The sequence below is a fragment of the Eulemur rufifrons genome, chromosome 8 (assembly GCF_041146395.1).
Source record: "Eulemur rufifrons isolate Redbay chromosome 8, OSU_ERuf_1, whole genome shotgun sequence".
NCBI classification, from domain to species: Eukaryota; Metazoa; Chordata; class Mammalia; order Primates; family Lemuridae; genus Eulemur; species Eulemur rufifrons.
Window position 1 is genome coordinate 100,681,369 of NC_090990.1, and position 17,492 is coordinate 100,698,860.

Here is a 17,492-nt window from a genome sequence, read left to right on the forward strand (position 1 = left end):
GGTTGCTGCTGCCGCTGGCGGGCGGTGAGTCTGGAGCGAGCGCGCAGTTCGGGCCCCGGCTGGGCGCCTGTCCCTCGCTGCACTTTGGGGTTGCTGCAGCTCGGGGGCCTGTGCTGCCCCTGATTCCCCTTCCGGGCGATGGTGCAGCCCGAGGGCGCCTCCATCCCCCGCCGCCGCTGACCCGGGTCCCCACTCCATGGCCGCCTCGGCGCCGCCCCCACCGGACAAGCTGGAGGGAGGTGGCGGCCCCGCACCGCCCCCTGCGCCGCCCAGCACCGGGAGGAAGCAGGGAAAGGCCGGTGAGAGCGCTGCGAGGGGCGGGGGCTGAAGAGGCCCAGGACTTGGGAACCTCGGGGGTGGGGGTAGGGGTGAGGGTTGGTGGGGAGCGGGTGGTTCATAGCCTGAAGGGAGGTCCAGGTGGAAAGGGTGGGTGGGTGTAGCCTTCCAGGGGTTGGGGGAAAGTGTCACAGATGGAGGACTCGGTTTTGGAGCCACATGGAATTCAGGAGTCACTTGGAGCCTGAATGTTTGAAAAGATGGGATATTGTTTTAAAACGTAGCTGAGAGTATGATCGTATTGACAATTCATTTTTCATACTACATCCCCTGTTATTAATAGTATTTGTTAAATAAATGTATATTGAAGTTAGAGGAGTTCCTCAGAGCATGGCTGTGAGAAAGGAGGTTGGGAAAACCTCAGGGAAACTTGTCTGCGTCTGCCTTTTGCTGCTGTTCCAGGTCTGCAAATGAAGAGCCCGGAAAAGAAGCGAAGAAAGTCAAATACTCAGGTGAATGGTGGTTGGTGGCGGGGGTAGTTCCTGGCAGCCCCTTGGTGGAGCATTGGCTACTCTGCCACTTCAGTATCTGTATCTTGCATCAGGTGTGGGGAGAAGAGAAAACCGTCTCTCTGTTTCTGGTCCTTTCCCTCAACCTTATAGCAAATTTAGGGGGAAATACCTCTCCCAAGAGATGATTTAACCAAGAGTCATATCAGTCAGGGTTACAATTTTCCTCTCCCTGATTTTTCCTGTCCCAGTTCTCTCATGATGCTAACATGACACCTAACATTCACTGAGCCTTTTCTAAGTGCCAGAGATTGTGCTTAAGTGCTTTAACAGTTTTGGGAGATAGGCATTAGCCCTATTTTACAGACAAGACATCTGAGGCTTAAAAAAGTTAAGTTACCCGCACCAGGTTATTAAGGGGCAGAGCTGGGATTCCAGTCTAGTTCTGTCTGTTTTTCAAAACTGTTCTATGCTGGTTCCAAGTCACCTATTTCTCTGTCACATTCTAAGTTCCATCTTGATTTTAGATCTGAGCTGGCTAGTTACCAACCTCCAAAGTGTGCATGGTGTTTGTGGTGCTCTCTTGGTTTAGCTCTTTGTGCCCCTCCATGACCTTATTTCCCTCATCTCTTCCCCTCTAGGGCCCTGCATACTCACATCTGACGGAGTTTGCACCACCCCCAACACCCATGGTGGATCACCTGGTTGCATCTAACCCTTTTGAGGATGACTTCGGAGCCCCTAAGGTCGGGGGCACAGCCCCTCCATTCCTTGGCAGTCCTGTGCCCTTTGGAGGCTTTCGTGTACAGGGGGGCATGGCAGGCCAGGTACCCCCAGGCTATGGCACTGGGGGTGGAGGAGGTCCCCAGCCACTTCGTCGACAGCCCCCGCCATTCCCTCCCAACCCTATGGGCCCTGCTTTCAACATGCCCCCCCAGGGCCCTGGCTACCCACCCCCAGGCAACATGAACTTTCCCAGCCAACCCTTCAATCAGCCTCTGGGTCAAAATTTTAGTCCTCCTGGTGGGCAGATGATGCCAGGACCAGTGGGGGGATTTGGTCCCATGATCTCACCCACCATGGGACAGCCTCCCAGAGGGGATCTGGGCCCCCCTTCCCTTCCCCAACGCTTTGCCCAGCCAGGGGCTCCTTTTGGCCCCTCTCCTCTCCAGAGACCTGGTCAGGGACTCCCCAGCCTGCCCCCTAACACAAGTCCCTTCCCTGGTCCGGACCCCAGCTTTCCTGGCCCTGGTGGTGAGGATGGGGGGAAGCCTTTGAACCCACCTGCTCCCACTGCTTTTCCCCAGGAGCCCCACTCAGGCTCCCCAGCTGCTGCTGTTAACGGGAACCAGCCCAGTTTCCCCCCAAACAGCAGTGGTCGGGGTGGGGGCACTCCGGATGCCAACAGCCTGGCACCCCCTGGCAAGGCAGGTGGGGGCTCGGGGCCCCAGCCTCCTCCAGGCTTGGTGTACCCATGTGGTGCCTGTCGGAGTGAGGTGAACGATGACCAGGATGCCATTCTGTGTGAGGCTTCCTGCCAGAAGTGGTTCCACCGTGAGTGCACAGGCATGACTGAGAGTGCCTATGGGCTGCTGACCACCGAGGCCTCTGCTGTCTGGGCCTGTGATCTCTGCCTGAAGACCAAGGAGATCCAGTCTGTCTACATTCGAGAGGGCATGGGGCAGCTAGTGGCTGCTAACGACGGTTGACATTGGCAAGGTGGCCCAGGGAAGTGCACACATCCCTCCTTGCTCTTCCAGGGTGATTGTTTCCATGTCTGGCTCTTGGTCCTTGTTTCTACTGGCTTCCCATCCCCATGGGGCCGAAACACAATGGCTCATGGGGGCAGAAAAGGAATTGAGGTGAGCAGGCAGAAGAGCCTGGATCGCTCACTTTTTGGGAAACTTACGTGTTGAGATCTACAGAGATCCAGGAAACCAAAGCCCTGCTGAGCGGAGCCATTTTTTGTGGCTGTTTCTGGAGGCCTAGGAGTATGGCTGCAAGAGAAAAGGGGCTGGAGGAAGATCCCAAGGGCAGGGGTGTCCCCTCTGTAGATGATGGATGCCCCTAACACCTGTGCCTAACACCCCTATGTAGCCCCACAGCTCCAGCCTTAGTTTTTGGAGTCAAGTGTTAAAGGTTTCTGGCCAGAGGAGTTGAGGTCTCTTCCCATCCCTGCAATAGCCCTTTTTATGGGCTCTGGGAGACAGCTTTAGGGAATAAATGGAGATTTTCTCCTCTTCCTACTCTCTCCTTTGCCTCCTTCAAGACCTACCTAACTCCTCCCCCCCTCAGAGAACCAAATAGCTTGAAGAAGCAGGAGTTCCTGGCTATTAATGGCAGTTTCTTGGTGATTTGGGGCTTTGAGACAGTGGGTAAGAGATGCTGTCAAGGACATACCTTCCTCATACCAAAGTCACTGGTCCTTACTCAGCCTCTCTTGTGCTTTTCTCCTGATGACCATATTTTTGCCAAAAATTGGGATATGTGGTCTGATAGACCAGAATATTTGAAGTTTGGGCTGTTCTGGAAGTCTGGACTTTGCTGGTACACCTCCCCCCCACCCCTCATCCATCTGTTGCACATTATACTCAGTGCTGTTTTTCAACTTTCGGCGCCCTTGTTCCTCTGCCTTCCTGGCTTGATTGAAGGAAAGCTTGAAAAGGCACAGAGCCCTTATACCTCATTTCCTCTCCTGACAAAAGGATCCAAATGAGGCCCTGTCACAGTCTTGTGGGTAGGGGGATGCGGGGGCATCCTCATTGCCGTGGTACTGAAAGGTAGAAGAGCCTGGAGTTTTTTTGTTTCTCTCTTTCTTTGCTATTCTTTTATATCACCTTGGGCCTGGTGATCTAGCAATTCTCATTCCTCTCAGCCAAAGTCCTGCACTGGGCTTTATTTGTATTTTTTAAATTTTTTAAGCACTGCCTGCCAGAGATGAGCTTGAGGCCTGATAAGGAGCCCCTGGCAGCTGCTGGCTCTTGGCACCTCATGTACACATTCCTCAGTGGGGTGGGGAAGGCAGGCATGAGCTTTGGCCCTCTTCACAGAAGTCAGTGGTCCCTCAGAGGCATGAGGAATGGTGGCAAAGACCTACCCTCTGTGGCCCCCTATTCCGTCTTCTCTCAGTTCCCTGTCATGAGGAGAGAAGATACTGCCCTGGTAGAGCCAGTAGCCTTTGAGGCTGTAAGAAAATCTGGGCGTCTCTCTTCCAGTGTTCCTCCACACTAAAACAGCATAGATGTCAACCCCCTATTGCTCAACTTTGTGTTGTGTTTGTGGTTCTGTTTGCCGCTTTTATCTGTTGCTATTTTTGTGTTGTCTCCCTCCTACGAATTTTGTAAAATGGCTCCTGGGGGAGTGTCTTTGCTCAGTCAACTCCCTCTTGCTCCACAACTTTTTGGAAGAAAGTGGTGGAAGAGGTGGTTTTTTGTACGGTTGGATTAATAAAATGACTTAAAAATCCAGACGAGGACTCCTTGCTGTTGTGCAAAAAGGTTGGAATGAGCCACTATCACTGCTGGGAGGGATGCTTGGCATGACCCCCAGGGTCCCCGGAAGTGGGAATGGCAGAAAGATTCAGCCTCTAAGCTGACCCTGGTTTAGGCCGCTGAGCCAAGGGAGGCCTGTGTTCCCCTACCCCCTCCTCCCCTGTGTCCCTGCCGTGAGAAACTGAGTTTCCATTCTGAGCACATTCCTGGGCCCGGCTTGGAGCCAGGCAGGAGATTTGGCTCCAAAGCCCCTGGGAGACAAGTGCTTGAACTCTACTGAGTTCAGCACCCACCTCTGCTCCCCATCTCCCAGTTGTTTGTGTTAGGGGCCAAGCATAGCTCCAAGGGTGAAGGGAGGGGCTGCTCTGTTTTAGAAAATTGCATTTTTGGATATTTTTCAGACCCTCCCCCTTTTCTTTTTCTTCCTTAAAGTAGCAAGGGCATCCTTAAACAGTTTGCGCTGGAGCAGGGTGAAGGGAGTGGCCGGAGAGCTGTTTGGAAACCCTCAATTTGCCACCCCAACCACTCCCCTCCCCCATTCTACAGCTGTCTCTGTCTATCCTGGGGCCAACTTGGCCCCGCGTCCTTGTCATCTCGGAAGGCACCACCCTTTGCCCCTCTCTCAGTTTTAGGTCTTCCCTCTAAAAACTTTAGATACTGGGAAAGGAGGGGAGGTCACTCAAAATTCAGTTTGCTGGGACCCCCAGTCTCCCACCGGGAGGTAAGCCCAGGTTTGGGGGCTGTGTACACCTCCCTTCCTCTCCCCTGGCTCTCAATTCCAGCTCTTATTGGCCAGAAGTTTCCGCCCCCTTGGGGAAGTTGACTTTCCATTGGTCAGCTCTGGTCACATGACTCTTTTCTTGGGCTGGAAACCGGGGGAGGCAGCAACAAGTGAAGCTGAAGAACGAAGCAAGAGCTGGGTCAGGTAATACTCTAGCTGGGAAGGGGTCCAGGGATTTCCTGTGTCAAGGAAAGGGAGGACAGAACTCTAGAAGGAATGAGCTGCTTTTCATTTCTGGACTAGGGGAAGGGGGAGCCAAGTGCTGATGTTTCCAAAACAGGAACTTGCTCTGGGTCCCTCAGGCAAGTTCTTATGGCCCCACGTTCTTAGTTTTAGAGGTTTGGGGAACGACTGTTAGAGGTGTTGAGATCAACTAGAGGCGAAACTTGCTAGCTTTGTACTGAGTAGGAGAGCTCCCCCTTTAGCTGTTTTTTAGAAATAGCAGAAGTCTCTGACATAATCCTTACAGGATGTTTTTGTTGAATCCTGCCTGAATGAAAAGTAAGGGGATAGCGGGAAGGGGGTGGAGGTGGGTTTTCTTCCCAGAGGTCGACGAAAAAAAAAAAGATCTGAGAACACAGCAGGGAAGGGTGGGGATTAGAGAGCAGAAGGAACTTCCTAATAAGGCAGGGAGATTCTGGCTTGGGAGAACAGGGATATCTTTTGGAATCTTGAGTAAACCCACACAAGAGAGAAGTATCAGGGTTTGGGACCCTGAATGCGGGGGTTCCAGACTTTCTCCTGTTTGGGTCTCAGAAGTGTTTGTCTTGTTGACCCAAATACCGTTGCTGGTTTCCATGGAGACAGGGGTCTGACATCACTCTGGTTGCCATGGCGCCTGGTTCTGGAGGACCTGAGCAGGCTGTACACAGCCAGAGATAAACAGGGACTTCAGCCCAAGCTGCTGCCACTTCCTTCCTGCCACCACCTGTTAACAGTCACATGTAGCAACTGGGTATGGGGGAGATGATGAGAGGGAACAGCGGGGGAGGGGCCCAAGAGCAGAAGGCTGAACAGCAGTGGCTCTGTGAATGCCTGTAGAAGTATGCCAGGGTGTTCTGTTGGACTTGGTATGGGGAAGCCATTGCAGCCATTCTCCTGTCTCCACGTGAGATGAGTGCATGTATCTGCGAGGCATGGGCAAGGAGGCATGGGTAAGATATCCTTCACCTATCCTGGGCTTGGATCTTGACTGGCAAGAGCCATAGGAGGTTATTAGGGCACCACGCAGGACTTAAAACTGGCTCAAACAGAAGGGGGCAGTGTGGTTGGTTTCAAAGGTAGACTTGCCATACTTCCCCAGCCTTGATCCCTTTTCCTAAGTTTCCTTGTAGAGTCCTCTTCTACTTACTGCTATTCCAGTCCTCAGGAATCAGTTGTTTATCCTCTTTTGAAGGATCACAATCCAAGACTCTGAGAGGTCAGCTCATCTGTTACTCCCGATTGCAGCTGTCCCAGCCGGAGTGGACAGTCTTGGCCTTGGAGGAAGGGGTGAGCCCCTCTCTTCTTATCCTGCTTTGTGTCAGGCTTTGGAAGTTGGAATGATTTCTTGACCCTTCCCAAGTCAGAGCAGATTAGCAGGGGGCAGGACCATAGCCCTGATTTTTGACCATTCTTTGCAAACTGTAAAGTGATTTATAAACTGTAAAGTGATAGTTGCCATAAATCTTCTTTCTCAGTCACTTTCAAGTTCGCTAATATCAAACTCTGGATATTACTAAGAAGGGAAACAGAATTTAGGATGGAGTGACAAGGAGATATACTAAAGGTACATCCAGGTGGATCTAAGCTATGCCAGTGGTTCTCAGCCATGGCTGTGCATGAAAATCATCTGAGAAATTTTATTTTTATATTATTTAAAAAAAAAGTTTATTTTATTGAGACAGGGTCTTGCTCTATTGTCCAGGCTGGAGGACTGTGGCGCCATCATGGCTTACTACAGCCTTGAACTCCTGGGTTCGGGGATCCTCCAGCCTCAGCCTTTCAAGTAGCTAGGACTACAGGTGTGTGCCACCATGCCCAGCTAATTTTTCTATTTTTTTTTTTGTAGAGACGGGGTCTCACTGTGTTGTTCATGCTGATCTTGAACTCTTAGCCTCAAGCGATCCTCCCGCCTCAGCCTCTCAAAGTGCTGGTATTACAGGCGTGAGCCACTGTGTCCAGCCATGAGAGATTTTAAAAAAGACCCATGCCTACCCATCCCCTACCCAACTGAATCAGACTCTTAGTTGATTTCAGTGTACAGACAGTGTTGGGAACCACTGAACCAGACCATACAAAGGACTTATGGTGGGTGGTGGTGGGAGACTTAGAGCTGAAGGAGGCCATCACGTCTTCCCTCCTAGGCCCTAGGGGAGGAGGTAGTGATTGTGGAGGTGTCTGGTGTTATGAAGGTTGTTCTCCTTGCTCTCCTTTTTTTTTTTTTTTTGTGACAGAGTCTCACTCTGTCACCTGGGCTAGAGTGCTGTGGCGTCAGCCTAGCTCACAGCAATCTCAAATTCCTGGGCTCAAGGGATTCTCCTGCCTCAACTTTCCAAGTAGCTGGGACTACAGGTGTGTGCCACCATGCCTGGACTAATTTTTTCTATTTTTATTAGAAACGGGGTCTCGCTCTTGCTCAGGCTGGTCTCCAACTCCTGACCTCAAGCGATCCTCCCGCCTTGGCCTCCCAGAGTGCTAGGATTACAGGTGTGAACTACCACACCTGGCTTTCCTTGCTCTTGTTATTACTAATCTTCATATTGGCAAGTTAAGTCCGTCAACCTTTCTGGGCTTCATCTTCCCTGACTCTAATGTCAGGAGCTTGGACTAGATATTCACCAGGGCCTTTACAGCCCTATGCTTCTTTGACCTTTCAAGGTCAGTTCAGTTTCCCAAGGCCTTGTTGGTCCCTGGAAGAGGCAGGCTTCTCTGTGGCTGCTGGCAGATTCTGATTTGCAAGGCAAATACTGCCCAGAAGAGTTGAGGTGTCAGCGAGCAAAGGACTGGAACCAGGCTGGGTTCTGAGGGCTGTTGCCCAGCGCTTGAACCTTGGAATCCAGCCAAGGCTCCTTTGTGCATCCTATCTCTCCTGAAGGGAGCTCGAGTCCTTAAGAGAGCTTTTCTCTGCAGGTGACAGCCACAGCAGCCTCAGAGACCTCAGCAGCTATGGCCTCCTGCCCAGACCCAGACAATAGCTGGGTGCTTGCCGGCTCAGAGGTAGGAAGAGCGGGCCTGGCAACCATGTGGATGGGGGGGTCCTGCAGGGCTGGGCTGCTTTCTGGGTCTGTCCAATGACTGGGTCCTGACAATCCACCTGTATCACTGCCTGCTGGCTGTTAGGGGAACTCCCATAGCAGGGGGAAGGACCCAGGGGTCAGGGGTTGACACTGGGCCATGCCATGCCATGAAGGAATGGTGCCAGTGGGTATACTGAGAGAGGCAGGGAGGGAATTCTGGTGGGGAGACCAGTGTGAACAAAGGTCTTGAGGTGACAATGGGAAAGCCGTGTTGGAAGAGACTGTGAGGAGCCCGTGGATGAGCTGGAGACATGGATCGGACCCCTGGGAACCCCTGGGAGTGATCTGCGGGCCTGGCTGAGGCATTCAGGCCTCACCCTGGTGGGAAATCCGTGAAGGGTTGTGAGTTGGAGGGTGTCAGCACAGTCATTGCCTTGGGCCGAGGGTGAAGCTGTGGGAACAGGGAGACAGTGTTTTGAAGGCCCCTGGCGCTGTCCATGTAACAGTTGGTGGAACAGGAACCCAGTGGGCTCCTGTGCTCCTGAAGCCACTGAGAAGGGAGAAGGGAGAAGGGGGCTCGCAGGATGGGGAATTGAGTGGCTGGAAGGCGATGGCAACAATTTGTCAAAGGGATCTCTGAGAGAAAGCTGCAAGCCCTAGTGACTTGGTACATTAGAACCACCAGGAGGGGGGAAGGTGAGGAACTTGGTTTAGATGTGTAGAGTTTGAGGATCCCTTGGGGAGCCCAGTTGGGAGTGAGGAGTTGACCTCAGGGAAGACACTGGAGCAGGACACATGGACTGGGGGTCACTGGCAGAGGGGGAGGCAGGTTGGAGCAGGACGGGTACCATGTTCTTGATCAGAGCCCTGGCCTCCTGTCCGGTTGCCTCTGTTGACAGCTGGGGGATGTTGGGCAAACCATTTCACCTTTCTGTGCTCCCCTGTGAAACAGGGTTATTGCCTTGTAGAGGTGTTCGTGAGAAAAAAATGATTTGAAAATGGCAAATAAATGTACTAAGGTCAAGAATTATTCTTGAAGAGATGGCGGGAGCCATGGATGGGGTGGCAGGCAGTGGGCCGCCAGGGGGGAGTATGCAGAGACGGGAGGCCGAGGCTGTGGCCAGGGCTGGATGGCCAGGGTGAGGGCACCATGGGGGACAGGCTGTCTGTGGCAGGGCTGTGTTAGGCTTCTGTCAGCAGCTACTGGGGGGTGAGTGCGAGGGAGTGTCAGGGGCCAATGGGAAAGGCCAGAAGAGCTTGGAAGATGTAAGTGGTTGGCCAGTTGTGAAAGCAAGCACAGGGATCCCCTGGGGAGCATAACTGTGACCCCTGGGCACCCAGGGAACTTTGTTCTCTTGCCTTCCTCCCACCCCAAAACCAGTAATTGGGTTGTTCATTTGTGGGGGGAAGTACGGATGGTCTTGGATGAAGGGAGACCTAGGCCCTGGCTTGCCTCCTGGTGGGGGTGGCCACCAGGTTTGTTCTGAGGTCCAGTGGTGCTTCTTGGTTTGACAGAAACCTGGCCTCTGACGGTTCCTCATAGCAGTGAGTGAGGCGGGGGAGTGGCTGTACACTTTGTGATGAACTGAGGCCCTTTCTGGATCAGCTCGCTACCGAGTAGCTCATATCTTTTGAGATGGGGGTTGGGGTCCTTGAGTAGCGCAGCTGGTCCCAGGGACCCCGACAGAGCACGTGCTCCTGGTCTTGTCCTGCTGCCCTTCCTCTGGAGCAGCCGTCTGCTTGCGTTCCTCCTGCCAGAGCCTGCCTGTGGAGACCCTGGGCCCAGAGTCCAGGACGGACCCAGAATCTGAGAGAGCCCCCCAGGCCCCACGGAGGCCCTCCAAGGCAGATGGTGAAGAATTAGCTGGGACCTCGGATGGAGAAGGTAAGGGGGCCCTGCTGAGGGTGGATGTCGCCATCCTCCACATTCTGGGTTTCCCAGTTTCCTCAGGGAAAGGGAAGCTGCTTAGTCTTATTCGTGCTATAATCTCAGTTTATGAACTCCTTCCCTCCTTCCATCCTGGCTTTTTCCTGCCGCTTCCGACCTGGTAGGGCCCTGTGGGAGCCAGAGGGCTGCATAGGAAGTTCAGCTGGGGCAGTGGTTTTTCCTGGGCCTCTTCTCTCACCACAGGGACCCTCTTCCAGACTGGAAGCCCCCAGTCTGGTACCATTCTGCCAGAGGAGACCGAGGCCAAGGTGAGGACCTTCCCCGGGAGAAGAGAGGGAAGTGGGGGAGCCCTCAGAGCTGTTCACACTGTGTCTGTCTGTGTCAGGGTGCCCTGGAAGGTGATGGTTGTGCTGTGGAGTCCCCTGGCCCAGGAGACACGGTGGTGCAGGGAGACTTGCAGGAGACTCCTGCGGTGACAGGCCTGGGACCAGACACACAAGACCTGGAGGACCAGAGTCCTCCGCAGAGCCTGCCCTCAACCCCCAAAGCAGGTGAGAGTCCTCCTGTCTCATTCCGTCACTCTCCTTCTAGAAGATATGGGAGAGGGGTCAGCCATCACCGCTGAGCGTATGCTCTGGTCCAGGCCCTGGGACTTAGCAGCTTGGTGCCCTCCTTCTTCACTACCCCTGAGGACACTGAGGCTCAGAGAGGTTAAGTGACTTGACCAAGGTCACACCGATGCTAAGCAGAAGGGCCCACGTCTGGTTGCCTCTTTCCTGTCTGCCACGGGGCCTCCTCTTTTCTCTCTTCTAAAATTCAACCCTCGTTTCTGGAGGCCGTTGCTCGTGCTGGCTCTGGGCCTGGGAGGAGGGAAGGTAGGTGCTTCGTGGCCTACGTAAGGGGCAGACCAGACTGAGCCAGGACACACTGAGAGGTACAGAAGTGTAGTTAAGGTACTCCCAAAGAAAGAGGTGGGCGCTCAGTCAGGAGACAGGTTGAGGGAAGGGAGAGGCAGGGACAGTTAGAGGTGACATTTGAGTGGAGCCTTAAGCAAGAGTAGGCTTTTGGTAGGTAGGGCTGGAGGAAGAGAACATTCCAGGCCAAGGCTGCAGCACCAGCAAAAGGGTGGAGGCCACCGATCCCATGCTAAGGAGGCTCTGTCCGAGGCTTGTGGCAGAGGAGTGTAGGAGTCTGTCCCTGTGGCAGCGACAGGGTGGAGGGAGAGGCCAGGGCCTGGGGGCCATTAGGAGGCAGTTGCGCGGTCAGGCGAAGGTGATGCAGACCTGCGCTAGGCAGGTTCCTCGGGGGTTGTGAAGAGGGGTGGGCTGTGGAGATGTTTACGTGTAGGACTGTCAAACTGTCTGGGTGTGAGGTGCAGAGGGAGGGCGTGGTTAGCTAGATGGCAGCAGTGGTGCCTGTCCCTGAATTGGGGGAGGACCGGAAAAGAACCGGTTTCAGGGCGATGGGTTGAATGTTTGGTCCCCAAGGGACACCCAGAGTAGCCGGCAGGCAGTCAGACATCCAGGCCCAGAGCTCTAGGGAGGCCAGGTCAGGAGTTACAGATTAGGGATTCATCCGCTACAGAGGGGCCACTGGTGTGGGTGAGATAGTTGTGACTGGACAGTGAGAAAAGCAGAGAACCCGAAGTGGTGCCAGGGAGACCACTGCCTTTAGGACCAGGGAAGAGCCAGCGAGGGGACTGAGAAGGAGTAACCAACCAGAGAGTTCAGAGGGACGCAGGAGGGTGGTAATAGCTGCAGCAGTTTGAGGGGGCACACACTGGAGGAAGGACGGTGCTTTTAGGATGAAAGTAGCTTTTGTAGTTTGTAGATTTCAGGGACTGGTCTCCTGCCTCCGGACTGGGCAGGGGCCGTCAGCGATGACCACACAGAAGTGGGCAGGGTCTCCACGTGCCCCTCAGCACGGTCAGGGCCGGGGCCTCGCTGTGCCTTCCTCCACTTTCCCTCTCTCCCTATGTCCCGTCTCTTTAGTCGCCCTCTGCCCTGTCCCCATCCCTTCCCCTAGCTTGGATCACGGAGGAGGGCCGCCGCTCCAGCAGTGAGGATGACACCGACATAGACGTGGAGGGTCTGCGGAGACGGCGGGGCCGGGAGCCCAGCCTGCCTCAGCCCGTGGCGCCCCTGGACGTGGAGAACCAGGCTGGGGGCACGGGTGCAGGTGGGGAGCTGGGCATCTCCCTCAACATGTGCCTCCTCGGGGCCCTGGTTCTGCTGGGCCTGGGGCTCCTCCTCTTCTCAGGTGAGTGGCAGCTCCCCTGCTGGGGCCCCGCCCTCCTGCCATGTTGTCGCCTTACCTCACCCCCCTCCCCTGAGGGCCTCACCAGACTCCTCTGTCTCCATCCTCAGGTGGCCTCTCAGAGTCTGAGACCGGTGAGTGGGGAGGAGCCCTGGCTTGTGCTTGTCTGTCACGTGTGTGGGTTCCCTGGGTCAGGAGTAGGGGTGCTGGGGGTTGCACATCTATTTCTCAGTTATTGGCCTTGTCAGCTGTTCAGGGTGACCGCAGCCATAGGGTGGGTCCTGGGCAGGAGGGGTGACTGTGTGTGTGGGTGGGCAGGTGGGAGAGAGTGGGCTCTGTGTGCCTTGGGGCCAGTTTCAGGTCATCGCTTTCCCACAGGGCCCACGGAGGAGGTGGAGCTGCAAGTCCTCCCAGATACTGGGTCAGATCCCGAGTTGTCGGATGCTGTGGAGGATGAGCAGGTATGCGTAAATGTCACCGTAGGTGCATGGGGCCTGGTCAGGGAGAAGCTGGCTGCCCAGGCGTGGGGCAGCATGGAGTAACTGGCTCTTCTGTCTTCAGAATGGGCTAAGGGAGCAGCTGCAGGCCTCAGTGCCTCCTGACAGTGTCCCCAGCCTGCAGAACATGGGCCTTCTGCTGGACAGACTGGCCAAGGAGAACCAGGACATCCGGCTGCTGCAGGCCCAGCTGCAGGTGGGCACAGGCCGGAGGGAGTGGGCTGGGTTAGCATTCCCTAGGCCAGGTGTCTGTCCTAGTATCCTCCCCAAAAAGGAGTTTCTCCTATTCTCACACACACCTCAATGCTCTCCCTGTCCCACCATAGTCAGGGCATCCTCCTAGTTCTTTATTCACATCCCTCCTGCCAAGGTGTAGCCCAGGGCTGGCATACCTACTTCACAAGGCATGTCACCTCTGATTGATCGGTGTGGTCTGCCTGGAGCACTGTGTGGAGAAGGATTTCAAGAACATGTCAAGTGCTGTGATCAATTAATAATGTCTGTTTCAGGCCAGGCGCGGTGGGTCACGCCTGTAATCCTAGCACTCTGGAAGGCCGAGGTAGGAGGATTGCTCGAGGTCAGGAGTTCAAGATCAGTCTGAGCAAGAGCGAGACCCCGTCTCTACTAAAAAAAAAAAAAAAAAAATAGAAATGACCTGGATAGCTAAAAATATATTTAGAAAAAAAAATTAGCTGGGCATGGTGGCGCATGCCTGTGGTCCCAGCTACTCGGGAGGCTGAGGCAGGAGGATCGCTTAAGCCCAGGAGTTTGCGGTTGCTGTGAGCTAGGCTGATGCCACGGCACTCTAGCCCGGGCAACAGAGCGAGACTCTGTCTCAAAAAATAAATAAATAAATAATGTCTGTTCCAGGTATGGGAGATGGAAATAGGGCTATGAGAGCCACGTATGGGCTATCCTTAGGTGAATCTAAGAAGTGTGTGCTTATATAAGGACATAAATTATGAGGTCCAGGATGGAATTTGGGGATCCCTGGCTCTGGTTTAGGATGAGGATGGGGTGAAGGATGAGAACCAAGTCTTCTGGGTATCCCAGGCCATAAAAAGTGCTCAGTGTCCACTATAATGGAGTAGAATTGGGGGAGAAGGCATTGGGCCCATCCTGAAATGGACTCCTTGTGGTTTTCTCCTTCTTTAACCATATTCCAGGCCCAGAAGGAAGAGCTTCAGAGCCTGATGCACCAGCCCAAAGAGCTAGAGGAGGAGAATGCCCAGCTCCGGGGGGCCCTGCAGCAGGGTGAAGCCTTCCAGCGGGCCCTGGAGTCAGAGCTGCAGCAGCTGAGGGCCCGGCTTCAGGGGCTGGAGGCCAACTGCATCCGGGGCACAGATGGGGTGTGCCTCAACTGGGGCAGAGGCCTGCAGGGTGGCAAGGCCACCAAGGAGCAAGGCCCCAGGGGTCAGGAGCCAGACCCTGGCTTCCTAGAGCAGAAGGAGCGGCTGGAGGCTGAGGCCCAGGCATTAAGGCAAGAGTTGGAGAGGCAGCGGCGGCTGCTGGGGTCTGTACAGCAGGACCTGGCGAGGGGTTTGCGGGATGCCGGCCGGGGGGGCCCAGCTCATGCTGGCCTGGCTGAGCTGGGCCACAGATTGGCCCAGAAGCTGCAGGGCCTGGAGAACTGGGGCCAGGACCCTGGGATCTCTGCCAATGCCTCAGAGGCCTGGCATCAGAAGTCTCACTTCCAGAATTCCAAGGAGTGGAGGGGAAAGGAACAGTGGCGGGATGGGCAGAGGGGCCGGAAGGCTGAGCATTGGAAACATAGGAAGGAGGAATCTGGCCGGGCAAGGAAGAAGAGCTGGGAGGGTGAGGAGGACAGGGAGCTGGCAGGGCGGTGGGAGGAGCCCAAGCCAAGTGTGGAGGAGTCGGGGAGCAAGAAGGATGGCAGGCGACAGGGCCCCAAGGAACCCCCAAGGAAAAGTGGGAGCCCCCACTCCTCTGAAGAAAGGCAGAAGCATCCTCGGTGGGGGGAAGGGGCTAAAGGCCATCATGATCCCCTGCCACCCTGGGCAGAGCTGTTGAGGCATAAGTACCGGGCACCCCAGGGCTGCTCAGGCGTGGACGAGTGTGCCCGGCAGGAGGGCCTGACCTTCTTTGGCACAGAGCTGGTCCCAGTGCGGCAGCAGGAGCTGGCCTCTCTCCTGAGAACGTACTTGGCACGGCTGCCTTGGGCTGGCCAGCTGACCAAGGAGCTACCCCTCTCGCCTGCTTACTTTGGTGAGGACGGCATCTTCCGTCACGACCGCCTCCGCTTCCGGGATTTTGTGGATGCCTTGGAGGACAGCCTGGAGGAGGCAGCTGTGAGGGAGACAGGTGATGATGATGAGGTGGATGACTTTGAGGACTTCATCTTCAGCCACTTCTTTGGAGACAAAGCACTGAAGAAGAGGTGGGCAGCTGTCAGGGAGCTGGGACTGGTGGGACAGAGGGGAGGCAGCCAGGAGGATGGGAAGGAGCAGGGCCCTGAGTTTGGGGGTCTTTACTGTGAGGGCTTATCTTCACTTCCGGTCTCCGGCTGGCTTCCCTTAGAGAAGGCACCCAGGTATGCTTCCTGTCTTCCTCTGAGTGCACGAAGCGCCTGTGCTCACCCCAGAGTGGTCTTGAGGAGTCCACTTTTGGGCTGGGGGCATTTTCCTCCAGAGTTGTCCTGCTCTGCCAATGCCTGTGTGGCCCAGGGTGTCAGGGAGCTCCCCACCTTTCTGCCTCCCCAGCTGGAGCCGTCATCCTGGGAGACCAGGTTTCCCCCATGTGCTTGGTGTTAGCTGCTGAGTTGGCTTTGTCAGGAGGAACAGGGTCCCCTCTCCTCGGAGAGCCGCTTTTACCACATGGTATTGTCCCCTAAAGGCCTCTTCCTCCCCCCACTCCATGTCTCCCCACAGGTCAGGGAAGAAGGACAAGCACTCGCGGAGGCCCAGGGAGGAGCACAGCCACCACCACCACCACCGGGGCTGAGGCCCTGCCCCTTGGGAGAACGGCCTTGGCCTGTCCCTGGAGGCCAGGCTCAGACCCTTTACTGGTATCTGTCCTGGCTTGTTTCGTATCCTTGGATATCCTTCACAGAACAGAGTGAAATCGCCCAGCCCTGCACTGATGCCACTTTCGCTGGACCCACCTTGCTGTCTGTACAAATGTATGCAAATGCTCAGGGCCCTGGGATGGGGCCCTTGGGGGTCTGATTGTGTTTTGTCAATGTGAAGCGGGAGATGGGAGAGGAGCCTGATTTCTAGTGGGGAGTGGATATGGCATTCCGATTCTGAAGCCAAAGAGCTTTTGTCCTCGTGTGTGTGTGTGTGTGTGTGTGTACCCGCGTGTGTGCGCGTGCACCCACGCCCCCAGAGCAGGCCCCCTCCAGCTCCCAGCTCCACAGGCTGACCAGCACCCCTGGGATTTGACTAGCGTTGCTGGCTGGAGCGCAGCACAAGGACTTTCCCTAGGGGCTTGTTAGGTTTGGAAGCAGCTGTCCCCTGGGGGGGGGGTGAAGTCCCCCTTTTACCCCTGCATTTCACGTGGCCTCACCTCCCTGTATGAACTGTAGACTCAGATTCCAGTAAAGTGCTATTGGAGCTGTGACATTGGGTGTCTCTGTCACAGGTACTGGTACTTGCTCCCTTCCCCTTGCCTCACCCTCCCAGCAAACCCTAGGCCCTCTGGGCTGGAACTTCCCCATTTTGCTCACAGCTGCCTTGGCTGCACCCTGGGAGATGTAGAAAAACGAGTGTGGGATTTGGAGTCTGAGCCTTGGGCTCAAATCCAGGCTGAGTGATCTTGGGCAAATTAATCTCTGGGAACCTTGGGCTTCCGATCCTCACAAAAGGGGATTGAAGGGCTGGGGAAGAGATTAAATAAAGCTATGTAAGAAAAATGACTCCTGTTTTTGGCCCTCAGAATTTATTGTCTTCTTTAGGGCAGGGAGTGGTGGAGAGAAGGGGACCCACACCCCAGCCGGGCTTCTGGGGTTGGGGTGGGTGAGGGAGCCACTAGGTGGCACCCTGGCTCCACATTTGCTCCAGACCTCACCTCCCCCACTACTCACTGCCCCCAGATCTCAGACCCCACCCCACTTGCTCCACTGGCTAGCTTTCCCAGGAAGATCCGGACTCTGGCTGGACTTCTTTAGGAAGTCCTTCCTGAGATCTAACCTCAGTCCCTTTGGCAGCACACTGGGCTTCTTGACTACCCTGGAAATGCTCCAGTGAGTGCAGGGGGCAGAACACTGTGGTGTGACTGCTCAAGCCGGGTCAGAAGAGTGTTGTCAGTTAAGGAGGGGAGGGACTCTAGGCTCTAGAAGGGGGCTGTAATTGGTTTCTGCATTATTTAGCAAGTGCTTATGTAACACTGTTTAAGGGCTTAAGTGTATTAGCTCATTTAATTCAGGTGTGGGATGTGGCAGGGACAGGGTGGGCTACGGATGGTATAAGGACCGCTCATCATTAAACATTTGTAAAGTCTATTATGTACCAGAAACAGTGAGGTACTGTTGAATGCAGAGGTGCCTTAAGAAGCCTACAGTCCAGTGGAGCCTGCTTTCTGCAGCAGGAGAGACTGAAGTTAGACCTAAGAAAGAACT

At 55.0% G+C, this 17,492-nt stretch overlaps 1 protein-coding gene across 3 annotated transcripts; it reads left to right on the forward strand.

Annotated features, from left to right (window-relative positions):
• Positions 1-13: 13 nt before the first annotated feature.
• On the forward strand, positions 14-16,774 carry PBXIP1 (PBX homeobox interacting protein 1). Of its 3 annotated transcripts, XM_069480515.1 has the most exons (13): positions 14-299; positions 739-788; positions 1,427-1,531; positions 8,169-8,255; positions 10,034-10,160; positions 10,407-10,471; positions 10,549-10,714; positions 12,189-12,422; positions 12,530-12,553; positions 12,798-12,880; positions 12,981-13,112; positions 14,083-15,314; positions 15,805-16,774. In XM_069480515.1, exons 1-13 carry the CDS (start codon positions 197-199, stop codon positions 15,875-15,877), a joined length of 2,481 nt encoding a protein of 826 aa, XP_069336616.1. In that variant the 5' UTR covers positions 14-196; the 3' UTR covers positions 15,878-16,774. The 3 variants fall into 3 exon arrangements, with proteins under 3 accessions (XP_069336616.1, XP_069336617.1, XP_069336618.1); XM_069480517.1 differs by lacking the exons at positions 14-299; positions 739-788; positions 1,427-1,531 and adding exons at positions 5,168-5,201; positions 6,454-6,548; XM_069480516.1 differs by lacking the exons at positions 14-299; positions 739-788; positions 1,427-1,531 and adding an exon at positions 5,151-5,201.
• Positions 16,775-17,492: the final 718 nt, after the last annotated feature.